Raw genomic sequence first — 15387 nt, forward strand, 5'->3', positions numbered from 1 at the left:
ATGGTTTGCCTCTCCCCCTTTCCCCCACTATTTCCCCCCTTCTTCTCCCCCATGGTCCTCCGTTAAGTTCCTCCTAATCCTCCTATATGTGCAAACATATGATATTTGTCCTTCTCTGCTGGACTTATTTCGCTCAGCATTAACACCCTCAAGGTCCATCCATGTTGCTACACAAGGCCAGATTTCATTGCATACTTCATTTATTTAATCCGCTACTGTTGAATACTGAGTTGTTTCCGAGGTTTTGCTATTATAAACAACAATCAAAATAATACCAGTATCTGTATGGATAGGTGTCACTCTACATACATAGACAATTATTTCCCAAGAACAATAAAGTTGTTTGTTTGTTTGTTTGTTTAAAAAAAAGATGTAGTGATCAGGGAATTATGAAGTAACTGTAGTTCTGAGTGTGCTCACCCCACCACAAGCAAAGAATTCCACGGAAGGCTGGTAGTCATCCAAGGATGAATTGACTACTTGAGAAGGGGTCAATTGGGAGTTAAAGAATCCTAACAACCTAAAAAAGAAACTTTGAAAGACAGAAGTCTGCCTTTTCCCTGATCTCCATAATCACAAAGGTCCTGCTCAAAAGGGCCCCCTTGAGTCTACAGTACAGAAATTGGCTCTTACTACCTTCTAGTGTCTCATGATGCTATTTTAAAATTTACATTAGTAGTTTACATGGTACGGATCCCCAAGAACAGTTTCTCAAACTTACTCCCATAAACTCCTAACTAGTCTCAGGCATCTTCAAGTGCAATACATTTAAATGCTGTGTTTCCATTTTGATGGTAATATACATATATAAGGTTCAGGCTCACCAGGACAAGCCATTGAGTTTCAGGGTCTGCAGTTTTATGTTTAAGATCAAAATGGCACAAGGTAATCATCCAAAAACAATAAAATCAATGTTTCTCAAACTAGAAACTGTGTACATAAATTCTCAGGGTTCCCTGAGAATTTCTTTTCCTTTAAAAGGACTTTATACCTTACCGGAAGTTGAGATCCAGACTTAGAGTACAGGGACCATATTGCCCTCCTGAACAGCACCTAGCTCAGGCCCAGCACTCAGCAGGAATTCAGGCTGCACACTAAGTCATTTCTGGGAGGTCTGCATCAGGCCTTCCAAGCCACAATTCTTGGACCCTTCCCCAGAACAGTAAGAATCCTTCCTTGCCTTTTAACTTCCTGACAGGCACTAACGTCTCAAGAAAACCTACAGACACTCAAGCCCAGCCCACTCACAAGTGATGGGGAAAAGAAAGCCTGGAAATGGGAAGTGACTTAAAGCGAGATCGCACAGCAGGACAAAACTAGAACCTAAGCCTTCAATCCCAACGTCAGCGCCTCGGTTAATCCGTAGAGAACGCTGATTAAAGACTCCAACGCACCTCAGTCCCACCATTGCAGTCCTCCCCTGGTCCCCAAGGTCCCCGTGGTCCCTCTTCAAGCTGGCTCGCCTCGCTCTACTCCAGCTCTTCAAAAGCAGTCTACACGCCCTAAACTCAACCCCACGGCCTCTGGCCTTCCCCGGCCTATCGTACACGCAAGCTGAAAAATCCCCACAAAGGAGAAACCCTCCGAAAAAGAAGCGACTCTCGCGGTAGCGGAGCCGGCTTCCAGGCGCATGCGCCACCCTATGTCGACGCGCACCCGTGACGTCACGGGCGACGCCATCTGCGAGCCCTGCGCGCCAGCGACCCCAGCTGAGAGTTGGAGCGTGTCCGTCTGGGGACTTCGCGTGCGTGCGAGCTCGGGTGCAAGAGGTCTCTCCACCATAGACTTTGACGAGAGAAGTTCTGATGGCCTAGGGCTGCTGAAGAAAGTGAAGAGAGTATAGAGTGAGCGACCTCCGCACGAAACGTCATCAGAGTGCACCGGAAGCGGCCCGAGGATGAAAAGTAAGCGGGGTTGAGGGCCTCGGAAACGGGGAGGAGTGGGATATAAGTGGTCGGGGAGTTGGTGGTGGTAGGTGAACAGGGTCGCTGCGGAGTCCAAACGGACTGCTGTAGGAATTGTCCTGCCTTACATAAGTGAAACCGAGGCCCAGAGTCCCGGTTGACCGGGCTCAGTGTCTGAGCCAGGTATTGATGTCAGAGCTGGCGGCAGGTCCCCACGGGGGCATGCTTAATGGTGTGTGGTGCAGCTGGGCCACTACCTCTCACTTGGTGACAGTGGTTAAGGCCCTGATGCTCTCTATGACCTGGTTCCCCTTCTGTAAGGCACTGGTAGTGGTATCAGCCCAGGCTGCTGTTCTGTGAACGACTGTTGTCTGGTGGAGAGCGCTGGGAGCATGCTGGAAATTGGTATCGCTAACCCAAGACTTTGGGAGTTGAGCAGAGGATAGCAATGCCAAGGAGGGGGGCAAGCACCCAGGACAGTAATAAGCAGGGGTGTGTAGACACCGTTCAAACTGGTCTTTGGATCAGTATTTTCATTTCCATCTGTGCCACTCCCTATCTCTTATCAAGTTATGTGTCTCAGCCTATCTGAGCTTCAGTTTTCTCATTTGCATAATAGGAATAATAACCACTTTAAAGGATTGTTCAGAAAATATGTGTAACTTTTAACCAGGTACATGGCAAGTAATGAGTGCTTGATAGTCATTCTGTGTATTGTTTCAGAAAAGCTTTCAAGTCTAATCTAAGCACCTGTGACAGTGGAGGCAAAGTTATTCCTGGGGTTGCTCTTTAGAAACAGGTTTTACTCCCATTCTTCCATTTGAGGGAGAGCCAGACTGCATATCATATCCTATCATATCCTATCATATCAAACACATTGGTTTGCTTTTTCAGATGTACTCAAGGAAGCACAAGGGAGCTGGGGTGGAATTGATAGAGCATTGTGTGAACCATATTATCTAGCCTTTTGACCCTTAAACCAGGCCGTTGTCTTATTCTTATTCCATTCACACCCATACTCTGTCCCTACAGCCATGTTTTTCTTCTTCAGGCAAATTAAGTAGGAAATAGAAATGTGAAAGTTTTTGAAGTCAAAACCACATTCATCATTATATATTTTGAGCATAAAAAAAGACCTACTGTATTTATCAGTTTAGGAACACCATCTATTATATGATACACCCCAGTTTCATAGATGTTAAAATGTGAAAAATCTTTTTTTTAACATCTTACAGTCAACAAAGTATATTATTTCCTACTATCTGCATCCTGGGAATCTCTATTATATAACTTTTTAAAAAAGTGTATTTATTTATTTTGAGAGAGAGAGCAGAGGAGCAGCAGGGGGGTGGGGTGGGGAGAGAATCCCAAGCAGGCTCTGTGCTGCCATTGCAGAGCCCAACATGGAGCTCGAACTCATAACTGTGAGATCATGACCTGAGCTGAAACCAAGACCAAGAGTCAGACACTTAACTAGTGAGCCACACAGGTGCCCTTCTATCGTATAACTTTTAAATGAGTTACTTAGTTAGACTTCTAGAGCAACTGTTCAAGCTCCTAGTGTGATCTACGGAACTGCAGTAGCATCTGAAACTTGTTACAGATGAAGAATCTGGGGTTGGGGCCCACGTGTTTACATTTTAATAAGATCCTGGAGATTCTTACATAAATTAACATTTGAGACGCACTGTTCTAAAGCACATCTTCAGAACTTCTTAGATGGGTGGTCACAGGGGAGAATAACAGGCATCCAAGAAAGCTTTGAAGCTGTGCTCTTTATAGCGCCCAATCTTCTCCTATATCTAAGTAAACATAGTTATCTTCATAGTTAGAAAAGTCTTTACTGTATACCCATACCCAACAGGAACTGATGATCATTTCTTATCTGTTTGTTTGGTTTAATCCCCCAGGTGTGATCTACCAGGCTTTTTCTCAGAAAGAGGCTAAAGAGTTCGATGTTCAGGTACCGTGCATGGCAGGAAGTCTGGGAACAACAGAGATGATGACAGAATGGCTCGACACTCCAGTGTTGTTTTAGATGTCCTTTCCCACGTCTCACTCCTCATCTTTCTAGTAGACGTGCTAGGCTCAGCCAAGATCTATTGTTGTGACGGCCTGTTTCCATATGCTGGCCTCTTTTTACCTTGTTTGGTTAACGGAGACTTCTTGATCTTGTGTCGTCTTTCACAGTGCAGGGGGCAGTGGGCTATGCCCACCTGAAACCTGGCCTGGTGAGCACTGTCATTTGACTTTGTCACTGTGCCCCATTTACTCTTGAAGAGGGTAGGCAAGTCACATTTCATAATTGGAATTTATGGATTATATTGGGATGCTGCACACATGCTTTGTCAGTTTGGCAGAAACTCCACTGGTGACTCCTCATAATGGAGTTAACATGAAATCGAGATTTTAAAACATTGATATTCCTTTATTTGGCTTCTCCATGAAGAGGGACTACTTAGGTATTTAAAAGAAGCAAGTAATCGTCCTCTCGCAGTAATGATGATGATCATGAATCTTAGTATCTAAAGGTGCAAAGCTGAAGCCCACTCCCATCTTTACTGTGAGCTGCCTTGAAGATGAGGTGAATCACACCTTCATGCCCTCCTTACCCCTACATCTCCTCCATAAGGGAGAGCTTATTATTGACACATGAGCTCCAAGGTGTTTGCAGCTGGGTTAGTGCGACAGGGGTTCAGGAAATGGCCCAGCCAAGAGGCAGGTAGCCAGTGCTTCCTGGGGCTATGGCAGACCTAGGACAGAGGCAACTGAATGAGGAGCAGATTGGTGGAACTCCCAACTTGAGAGGCAGGGATGTCTGGAGTTCCTTCAAAATTATGCATAGTTATGACAGTTATTTTGCCCAGGGGTCCTAAGAGCCTGTGCTAAGTTACAGTGAATTGATGTTCTGCTCTATGTAGGAGAAGCTGAGCACAGGAGGCTGAGATGCACAGGCACTTCTTTCCCCAAGTGGTGCGGGAGCAGACTTAGTGAGTAGCCGTGACATGTCCACAGGGCCAAACCCAACTAAAGAGGATTGTGTCGTGGGCACAGTGTCAGAATTCCTACCCCCAAGGTGTGGCCCGTGCTGGAGCAGTAGGTGCTGCCATCTTCCCAAGAGTCAGATCACTTCCTTCCAGGCCATAGCTTGGTTCTTCTCTGAAGTCGCCTTCCTCTGGTCATGACTGATTCAGTGTTGGCATATATTTCCCAAGCTTTTCTCCCTGCCGAGGATCAGAGAAGTCTTTTCTTACACATAGAAAGGGGTTTTGGTTCTTTATCCTCAAAATAACCTCAAAGAAGTAGGGCAGGAAGTCGAGTTTTGAAGTGGCTGTCTTGTGTGGCAGCACAAATTGGCATTTGGGTGTGACTTTCGCATCTGGACAGCTATGGGAGCACATGAGTGGCTGTGTGAGGCTCCGCGGGCAGATAGATGGGTCAGCGACAGCATCCCATCTGCGGTTGCGGTGCTGTGTAAGAGGGCGTGGGCTCCCGGGCTGCCCCAACCAGAGCAGTGGGCACCATGCCACCTTGTCCCTGTGCAGCTCCCAGGCGCCCGGCAGGCCGAGGCCTTCGTGACGGCCTTCCTGAAGCGCAGCATGCCCCGCATGAGCCAGCAAGCCTGCGAGGAGCACCTACAGCGCAAGGCTGTTGTTCTGGAGTACTCTGCTCGCCGGAAACGAAAAGAGAAGAAAAAAAAATCCAAAGGCCTCTCTGCCAGGCAGAGGAGGGAACTGAGGCTCTTTGACATCAAACCAGAGCAGCAGAGGTATGCCGAGTCTTTCCTACCTTTCTATGTAGGGTGCTTAATCTTCCCTGTGTGGGCTGGACTTGGGAAGCCCAGCGCCTTTGGCAGCCCCTTTCCCATTATGCTATGGGAGCTTCTCCCACTTCAGCCACAAGAGGGCAGCGTTCCTTTACCAATTCAGACCATGTTTGGGCTTGGCTTTTACAGCGAACACAGTCAGGCTCTTTCTGTTTTACTGTTTGGCTTCTGTCCTAGCCTTAACTAATGAGACCCGTACCATAAGTGAGTCTGTTGCCCATGGCAACAGGCTATTTGTCTTTCAGCTTTCCTAGAAAAAGAGGAACTGATATTTCTTAATATATACTCTCTATAGCTTTTAATAGTACTAGACAGAATCATCCACTAGGGTTTTATTGCCAAAGAACGTGCTGCCCACATGTTGTGGAAGCTTCTGAAAGGGCCGCATCACCCTGTGGGAGGATGTATTTCTCTCTTCAGCTGACACAGCAGCCTTCCTCAACCACAGTTCTGCATACACGCGCCTTAGGACTGCCTTTAGACTTTTGCTCCAAGACCCGTAGCCAGATAGCCTCCCACATCCCACAAGACAAAGTCATTCGCTTTGTCCGGGGCCCCTGTTGCAAGAAGAACTGGCCTTTGGGTAGAGGAAGGGGCCGCTGTTGCCCAGGTTTTCCTCAGTGGCATCTGCACCAGTAGAGCCCACTTTGAGTGTGAGCCTAAGTGTCTCATCTCTCTAACCAACAGTGTCATGTAAACGGACTCCCCATGAGGCACCAGGACCAGTACTGATGACCCCAGAGGACAGCTCTGAGGCCCTCTCTCTACTCCCCTCCCTTATGTCCCACCACCTGCTCAGTCACCTTCCAGACAGACCTGCTACCTTACATGGGGACATGCATGACAGGCAGCAACTCCTGATTACTCCTAGCTTACAAGTTCAGCTCTTGTAACAGAAGACCTCAAGTAGCGGTGGCTTACACAAAGTCAGAGTTTGTTTCTCTCATGAAGAGAAGTCTGGATGAGCAGCACTCTGGGCTAGTGTGGTAAGAGTGCAGGCAGTGCCTCCCCAGGTGCATCCCGGCTGCTCTGTCATCTGTGGATGTTGCCTCATGGTCTGAGGTGACAGAGCCCCAGCCGTCAAGGCTGTATCTAGCCAGCAGGAAGGATGGAGGGGCAAAGGAAGGCAACATCTTCTTCTCACTTAGCCTCAAGAGGGTTGTGTCAGTGAAGCAACTGAGGTCCAAAAGGTGAAGGTACTTGATTTTAGTCAGGTTATCCGCAGTAGAACTAGGATCTGCACCCAGTCCCCAGTGACCCAGGTCAGGATCCTTGGCATCAGGCCATGCTCTGTGCTCTTTCGATGTTACATTGTCCAGCTCATATCGCCTAACTTTTTACTTCTTTCTGACTTTGGTTCCACAGTTACAATCTTTTTCTCCCTCTACATGAACTCTGGAAACAGTACATCCGGGACCTCTGCGGTGGTCTCAAGCCAGACACGTGAGTTGCATTTCTGAAGCCTCGCCCTTTGGGGCACAACCCAAGTCTTCTGATCACTGTAAATGCAGCCTTTGGAGCCAGTTGGCTGTAGAAGTTTGTAGACCTGTTTGCTCCTTTTAGAACTCTTGACCATGGTGCACATTAAGGGCTTCTGTTTACCTCCTAGGCAGCCACAGATGATTCAGGCCAAGCTGTTAAAGGCAGATCTTCACGGGGCTCTTGTTTCAGGTAAGTTACCTAAGAGCACATGGTCACCTGAATGCACAAGCCATCACTCAGTGGCCCCGTAGCTCTGTGCTACAGGGTAAGACACACTCCTTGCCACGTGGATATTTCCAGATCACCAACACTGAGGGTGGGAGACAACTAGCTACCTGAGCTAGTTATGGCCACATTTTGACACACTCTAAATGGTCTTTGTGTACCTTTCCACCCAAGGAGCCCCCTGCTATCCCAGAGGGCACAGCAGCTGCTGGCACTTGTCCATAGCCTTGAACAGAAAGTCCTTTCACCCACTTCCCCATGGTTTTTTTTTTTATTTTTATTTTTTTTAATTTTTTAAATGTTTTATTTATTTCTAGGAGAGAGAGAGAGACAGCGTGAGCAGGGGAGGGTCAGAGAGAGAGGGAGTCACAGACTCTGAAACAGGCTCCAGGCTCTGAGCTGGCAGTCAGCACAGAGCCCGACGCGGGGCTCAAACCCACGAACCGCGAGATCATGACCTAAGCGAAAGTCGGACGCTTAACCGACTAAGCCACCCAGGCGCCCCATACTTCCCCATGGTTTTAAATGTCAGCTATGGACTTACAGCTCCCAGGTTGTCCTCTCCGCTGCAGACCTTCCTCTGAACATCTTTGTTCATCCTGCTGTTCACTGGACATAGCCACCCACATATGCATGGACGTCATAAGCTGCACATATCCAAAACAGCTCTGGGCCTCTCCTTAAATCAGTCCTTCCCCTGGAATTCCCCATCTCTGTTCATGTACCAGCGTTTACCCTGGCTGTTCAGGCCAAAAGCCTAGGAAAGATCACGTTTCTACTTTCCTAATCCCTTACCTCCATCCATCAGTATATCCTAGTCCCTGAATCTAAGCCTCCACCATCTCACCTGGATTCCTGTAGAAGCTGCTGACATACTTCTTCCCCAACCAGGCAGCCAGAGAAGGTTTTATATGAGAAATCAGACCATGTTTCTCCCCTACTTCTTTGAACACCAGATCTAACCACACTGGCCTGGTTTCTGCTTCTCACACACCAAGCTTGGCCATGCCCCAGGGCCTTTGTGTTTGTTCCTTCTCCCGGCCCACAATTCTCTGTGTTCACAGACTGACTGCTCATTATTCAGGTCCTACTCAGATGTCACTTCCCCTGAGGATCTACCATCACTAAAACCCTCGTCCCCATTACCTTGTTCTTTTTTCTTCATAGCAGTTACCACTATCAGAAAATTGAGTTGTGTGGTTTGGTACACATTCCGCTCCTACACTGGAACATCAGCTCCCTGAGAGTAGAACCTAGAACAGTCTTGTTCACTGCTATGCCCAACATCTGCCTCAGACAGTACCAGGCACGTAACAAGTGGCTCAGTCCACTGGCTACACTGGAGCATAGGTCAGGAGAGGTGAGGGGTTGGCTCCCTGTGGTGGCAGTTCATCTCACTCGCTGCTTGACGGCCTGTAGCAAGATTCCATTCTGGCCAGAGTTTGGGAGATCGTGGAAAGACCATGATGGACAAGGGTTCCTTCAGATTCCATCAGTGACACTTGGCCCCTTCCTAGCAGCCTGTGGGTCTTGGTGGTGCTGGACATACACATGACCTCTTGGCTCCAGAGTCCTTCCCGAGACCGCCATGGCTGCAGGCCCTCCAAAGGACACCTTGTTAGAGAAACCCAGAGGCTACAAAGCCACAGGCAAGGGATTGGGACTTTGACTTCTCATCCAGCTTGGTCCCTGTCAAGCTGAGGAAATTCCCCCTGCCCAGCTGGTTGTGGCTCCCCTGGCACCAGAGGCCTAGGCCTTGAATGCCCTTTTCTTTTGCAGTCACAAAATCCAAATGCCCCTCCTACGTGGGTGTTACAGGAATCCTCCTACAGGAAACAAAGCACGTTTTCAAAATCATCACTAAAGAAGACCGCCTGAAAGGTACGTAACTGTGTCTCAGGGCATTGTGGTCTGTGGCCTCCCTGGCTTCAGCAGCCCTTTACTAGTGACTTCAGTGGGTCGGTTTGTTCTCTCACATCAGAACAGATTGCAGATATCTGCTGACCATGCAGTCCACACCTTCAGAGAGCATTCCTGCCCCTGTGGCTCTCCCCGGGGCATCCATGCACCCAGCCAGCAGCCTCGGCCAGACATGGTGGAAGGAAGGGCTGCTTGAGTCTGCCTCCAGACACCTGGGTCTACTTCCATGAATGAGACCCTTCCCTGCCCAAAGGCTGCTTCTCCCCCAGAGGAAGGGGGCTAAGCAGATAATGGGGGGAGCTTTGGTAGTGCCTGTCCCTGGAGTGTTCCAAGATCTTGCCCTTTCTGGTGACCTTTTGGGTCATCCACTCGGTGTGCTAGAGTTCACTGTTATAGCGGAGCTGGGTGTGCACCGCCGATCTGTCAAGATTTCCTTAGTCCTTGCCTGCAAATTTGAGATTTCAAAACCACAGGGGGAGGTTTTTGTTCCTTTAATTTTGGAGTCTGGTTTTTCTTGTTGCTGCCTTCCATTTCTTTATATTCTTCTCTCATTCTAAACCTCAGAAAATGGTGTGCAGGTGGCCCCAGTGAGCACAGGGCCGTGAGTCCATCTGAAGGTGACGTGGGAAGACCTGTTTGTAGCACTTTTTCTGGGAATTTGGCTTGAGCCTTTGACCCTGAAAAGTGGGTGTTGAGTTATATTTAAAGTCTGAATAAACTGGCCGTATGACCGAATAATGCCCTATAATCCTGGTGCTGCTAAACTCTGTGGGTTTCCCATTTCTTATTAGCTTACTTTCTAATACAGACATTTTAGAAATAGTTTCTGCATAAACATGAACTTACTGTCAGGATTTTTTTCTCATCCTTTTTCCTTCTTTGTTTTTCAGTTATCCCCAAGCTAAACTGTGTGTTCACAGTGGAAATTGATGGCTTTATTTCCTACATTTATGGAAGCAAATTCCAGCTTCGGTCAAGCGAGCGATCTGCAAAGAAATTCAAAGCAAAGGGAACATTTGACCTGTGAGCTCTTTCCTACGAAGACAATTGTTTGTGACCGCAGGGACTGGAACACCTGAGTGCCTGCCTTTCGGTGCAAAGGTGGCCAGGCTGGTTATAGTTATAGACCACCTCCAGCCCGTTAACATTGGCGTTAAGAACAATTCATCAGCCAGGAAAAAACACACGATACTGAATGAAGAAGTCAGGAAATATAGGGATGTTTGTGTCTAGGTGATTTTGAACTTGTATTGCTCCCATGAGAGAAAAGACTGGCAGAAAACACCAGGATTACCATGGGTTGACTTGACTAGTGGCATTATTAGATTTTCTTTTCTTTTTCATACTTTTCTATGTGTCCTGACGATCTGTGATGAATCCATTATTTATGTAATAATAAAATATCAGTAGGCACCAACAGGCCCTTGACAGGAAGGAACAGTTCCTCCAACCCAGCCAGTTTGGAAGGGAAGTGAGCTGGAGGCTCTGCCTGGGTGGTGGCTTCACTTTTGCCCCATAGACAGCTGCCATCAACCACCCGCTTCCCAGGCTCAGTTGGTGTATCTGATATGTTGCTTTACATCATGCCCACTGTCGAACTCCTTGACCTAATGGGAGTTTCCCTTGCTTTTCCAGGAAAGCAGAAGAGTGAGTGGTGATGTTGCAGAGGGCTTTGGGCTCATACACCCTAGGGATTAGAACTGGGATGGGACACGGAGGCAGCATGCCGTGTCAGGTTGTGCTTCCAATGGCTCTTCAGTACTGGGGGCTCGGACCTGTATACAGAGCATTCTATTCCTGTGGCTCTTGGGCTCCAGGGAAGGTGGGCTGAAGGGAAGTAAGACTGCAGCTCTGTCCAAGTTCTGACCTACTAGGCCAGCCTCAGTCCTCATCAGTGCCACCTCAGCCGAGCCCCTGATCCCAGTTTGCTCCTGGAAGCCTTGGCTCTTCAGTCTGACTAGCCCTGTGTGGCAGTGTGCCTACAGGCCACTAGCTGACATCCTTCTAGGCAGGCATGGGCAAGGATGGGGTGTGGACCAGCTTCCAGTGTTCGGTATTAGGAAAGCCACAGAGCTCAGAAGGACCTGTGGCCCCTTTCCTTTGAGAAGTGAGCCTTTGCTGACCAACTGGAAACATGCCTGGCAACAAACTAGCAGCAAATCCATGAGCTTTCTCTTCCTTTACTCCGAGAGAAGCAGCTTTGTCATATGTCCCCCGCGGCCTCCACACTGGAGGAGAAACACCCCGGGAAGGAAGATGTAAATACCATCATTATGACAAGAGTAGGAAGGACTTGCTCAGTGCCACTGCATCCCCCCAGAGGCCCAGAGTGTTTCTGCTTCTGTGTGGTGTCCTTGCTTGTCAGGATTGCCCTGGAGCGGCAAGGATGCTCTCTTGGTGTGGCCATCTCTGCCTGGGGGCAGGCTTCAGGCCCCAGCACCACCTCGGACAGGGGCAGTGTGGCCCGGGACCTGAGCCCTGTGCACTAAGAGCCTTGTTTTGCCATTAGAGACTCAGACTCCGTGCTCGCCTGCCCAGGGCCTTACCACCTGAAAGAGCAGAGCTGGTATGAATGCCGCGGTCTGGCTGCACAGCATGCTTTTGACCATAAAGACCAGAAGACACTGCTCTGAGTGTGTAGCGTGGTCCCTTTATTGCCCAGGTCCCCACTGAAGAAATGGCTGCTTCCCGTGTGAAGTGGCTCATCCTTCTGATAATCTGAAAGTGCCACTCTGGTCACAGTGTAGGTGCTATAACCCCCTAAAGCACATTGCTCTTGCCTTCCCTCTGTAACGTAAAAGGCGGCCAACGTGTAAACACACAGTTGCTTTCCAGAAAAGTTGTTGGTGCCACTTGCCACGTGAAATCTGTTTTTCATTTGGCGCAGACTCAAGTTCCCATGTGAGTGGCTGTGTAATTTGTAGACTTCTTTCCCCCTCTCCCCAAGGACACTTGACAAGAATCCTCAACTGCCACGAAGCCGCTGCTGTGAATGCCTGTTTCTAGAATACCCTGTTGTCCCCACAGCCCACCTGGGGGACACTAGGACCTATGCCCTAAGGTCCATGCCATCCTAGGCAGAGTGAGGGGCGGCCTGGGTCACAGCCACTGTATTAGCTTGGGCCGTCATAACAAAGTACTGCAGGCAGACAGTTTTGACAACAAAAAATTCTTTTCTCACTGCTCTGGGCTGAAAGTCCAAGCTGCTGTGCAGGTTGACGTCTGGTGAGGCCTTCTCCCTGGCCACCTCCTTGTTGTGTCCTCACAAGGCCTTCCTCTGCACACCTGCAGGGAGAGAGAGATCTGGTGTCTCTTCCTCTTAGAAAGACACCAGTCTTAGAGGTTAAGGCTCCACCTTTATGACCTCATTTCACCTTAACTACCTCTCTAAAGGCTCTATTTCCAAGTACAGTCACATTGGGGGTTAGGGCTTTAACAGGAATTTGTAGGGATGTACTTCAGTCACGGAGTTGTTCGAATCAACAGAAGCCCCAGTTGGAGCCTCTCAGAAAGGCCCCATCCCTACACTGGCCTGGCCTGCCACACCCCTGTTCAGGGCACTTGCACCACTCCAAGCCATCACCCCTGGGTTCTGTGACTGGCTCGGGCAGGAACTTAGGTCTAGCTGCCTCTCTGGTTCCAGATTCCCTCACCCTGGAACAGGGCCAGGCACAGTCTGGTGGGTGTGGGGAGGGGGACATGCATGCACAGGTGGCAGGTAGGCAGGATCCCTAGAGGGGGAGGCTTGAGCCAAGTAGCCGTGAGATGTAGAGAGTTGGGAACACAGGCTCGGGGCCAGGCCTGCAGAGAGTCGGGGAGGACTCAGGAAATCACCTCCCAATGAGACTCCGGGCTAGCAGGAAGAAAGGCGGGAAGGGGTGGTGGGGCTGTGGCTACCAGTCCCAAACTCTAGGAGGTGCCTCAGGTTCTGCCCAATTCAGTGGAGGAGAGAGGCGCTAGGGAAGTTCTAATCCACAGAGCAAAGTGTGGAATCCCACTGACCCATGTGCCTAGTCCAGAAGTCTCTGGGGCCTCACTGTCAGCACCTGGCAAGTGGGGCTATGGGACTGGATCAGCATTTCCTGAGGTGGGGATCCTAGAACTTCTGCATGAGGGCAGGACACCTGTTAAAGCATCCAGCCCCTGGGCTGCAGTCAGACGCTTCGTGTTTCTCCCAGACCCCAGCTGGCTCCTCTAGTCATTGAAGTTTGAGGATCGTGAACTCCAGATGGTGTCTAAAGTCCCTTCCAGTTCTGGCGTCTGGACTGTGATTTAAGATTTGGGACTCTCAGGATGGTGTTTTCTGGATGCTGGAAAAGATTGTCGAAAGACTGATCTCTCAGGTTCTGAAGAGTAAACATGAACATTCCCCACAAAAAGCCATAAATTATAGTAAAAAGCTTTCTTTCTGGACAATGGCTTTGTTTTAATTTAGTTTGCATTTCTTAGCTATAATGCCTAATTAAGACATCTGTTAAATGTCTATAATATTAATTTAATGGGGGGGTTCTAATAGAACTGTATTGGAATTGTCCATTTAATTAACCTCATGGGCCTTTAATGGATGTCTTAAATAGACATCATTAACAAGAGTGCTAGACAAATTAAAATTAGAGTCAATAACGTTCTTGGTAATTTTTCCTGAGCTGTGAAGGACGAGCATTGCTAAGTAGACAGATGCAGAGATGGGCAGCCCAGAGGAGTGGCGAAGCTGGCATCCCCAGAAGGGACCCACAATGTGTAAGGCCCCAGGTGAGGTTCAACCATTCTGTGTCCCTGGCCTCCCCTTCATGCACCTTCCCCATGCAAAGCTTGCTGGCCTGGTCCTTTAGAGTGAGTCCTGGATGAGGAGAAGTTGGGGCCGGGGAGAAAGATGGACCTAAATGTCAGGTAGCTGCATGGATCACGTGAGATGGGATGCATAGACGAGGACAGGGTATGACGGGTGGGGCTGGATGGGTGGAGTGGGGTGAGACAGGGTGACAGGGAGCGTGCCCATTGTGCACCCCCCCACCTCTCCACTGAGCAGTCTCACTCAGGTGAACTACACTGATCCTAAGCCACGGCTCAGTCCGTCTCTCCACATCTCACATGGCCCCTCAGGACACCTGACCGGTTAACCATTCCCTCCCTCCTGAAGCACATTCACACTCCCTGGTCCCCAGCCTCCTGGCCACTCCCTCTCTGCCCTTTCATAGATCCTCCTCCTCTTCCAAACTTCTAAATGTTGGAACGCCCTGAACTCCATCCGTGGACTCCCTCCCACCCTTCCCCTTGGCTGATTTAACCTACATCTCACAACACACTTGGCTTGGAAGATCCTATTAGCAGCCTAGCTTCCCCTAACCCCAGACTGAATCCAGAACTTTATTGTCTGCCTCCCCTAATTTGAATGTGAGCTCCTTTGAGCTCACAATGACCGTTTTGATAGCTGGTGTATCCCCAGTGAACTAGGAGCACTCGCTGACCTGGAACGGGTACTCAGTGAACATTTATTGAGGGAACGGAAGCCACTGCCCATTGACCTGGATATGCAATGGCATCCTGACCTGACATGGCTGCACAAGAATTACTGACTTTCCCCAAGTGCACCCCCTCTTCACTCCCACCTCGCTGAACGGGCTCTGTCTCCAGTTACTTAAGCCAGAAACCCAGGAGCTCTCCCTGACTCCTCCCTTGTGTTCATGCCTGCCCCTCTCCGATCTGTCATGAAGTCCTGATGGCTCTCCCTCCACGTCCTCTTTCTCTCAGCCACCCACCCACGACTTCACAGCCACGGCCCCGCTCAGCTTCCCTGCCTCCACGTGAGACCCCACCACAGCCAGGGTGACCTTTTTGAAGCAGACCTCAGATCATGTCACTCTTCTGCTCAAAACCCACAAGTGACTTGCCAGTACACTTAGCATTCTAGCTGGGTTCTGACCAGGATCGTCAAGGGCCTCCCAAGACCTAAGCCAGCTTGCCTCCCCACCTCCACAGTGTCCTGCTCCCATGCCTTCTCTACATACCTCTGTCCCACTCACAGCATTG

At 49.3% G+C, this 15387-nt stretch overlaps 2 protein-coding genes across 4 annotated transcripts in view; both read left to right on the top strand.

The window, feature by feature from the left end:
• The window catches only part of LOC144223890 (ribonuclease P protein subunit p29-like), a 10726-nt gene extending 8883 nt beyond the window's left edge, over window positions 1-1843 (top strand). The window contains exon 6 of the mRNA XM_077754686.1: window positions 1627-1843. Within this exon, the coding sequence (XP_077610812.1) occupies window positions 1627-1843 (217 nt within the window). The remainder of the gene's footprint in view (window positions 1-1626) is intronic.
• On the top strand, window positions 1696-10703 carry LOC144223840 (ribonuclease P protein subunit p29). 3 transcript variants are annotated; one of them, XM_077754618.1, is made up of 7 exons: window positions 1696-1904; window positions 3815-3867; window positions 5450-5673; window positions 7096-7173; window positions 7340-7401; window positions 9217-9318; window positions 10248-10703. In XM_077754618.1, exons 1-7 carry the CDS (start codon window positions 1898-1900, stop codon window positions 10382-10384), a joined length of 663 nt encoding a protein of 220 aa, XP_077610744.1. In that variant the 5' UTR covers window positions 1696-1897; the 3' UTR covers window positions 10385-10703. The 3 variants fall into 3 exon arrangements, with proteins under 3 accessions (XP_077610744.1, XP_077610745.1, XP_077610746.1); XM_077754619.1 differs by lacking the exon at window positions 3815-3867; XM_077754620.1 differs by lacking the exons at window positions 1696-1904; window positions 3815-3867 and adding an exon at window positions 3926-4135.
• Window positions 10704-15387: the final 4684 nt, after the last annotated feature.

This window comes from Crocuta crocuta, unplaced genomic scaffold (genome assembly GCF_008692635.1).
Source record: "Crocuta crocuta isolate KB4526 unplaced genomic scaffold, BGI_CrCroc_1.0 scaffold121, whole genome shotgun sequence".
NCBI classification, from domain to species: domain Eukaryota; kingdom Metazoa; phylum Chordata; class Mammalia; order Carnivora; family Hyaenidae; genus Crocuta; species Crocuta crocuta.

What these genes read in the sequence shown, in the direction of transcription:
- LOC144223840 (XM_077754618.1), top strand. An exon ending in GGTGGTCTCAAGCCAGACAC is followed by an intron (nt 7,174 to 7,339) that starts GTGAGTTGCATT and finishes TTTACCTCCTAG; the next exon opens with GCAGCCACAGATGATTCAGG. An exon ending in TCACGGGGCTCTTGTTTCAG is followed by an intron (nt 7,402 to 9,216) that starts GTAAGTTACCTA and finishes TTTCTTTTGCAG; the next exon opens with TCACAAAATCCAAATGCCCC.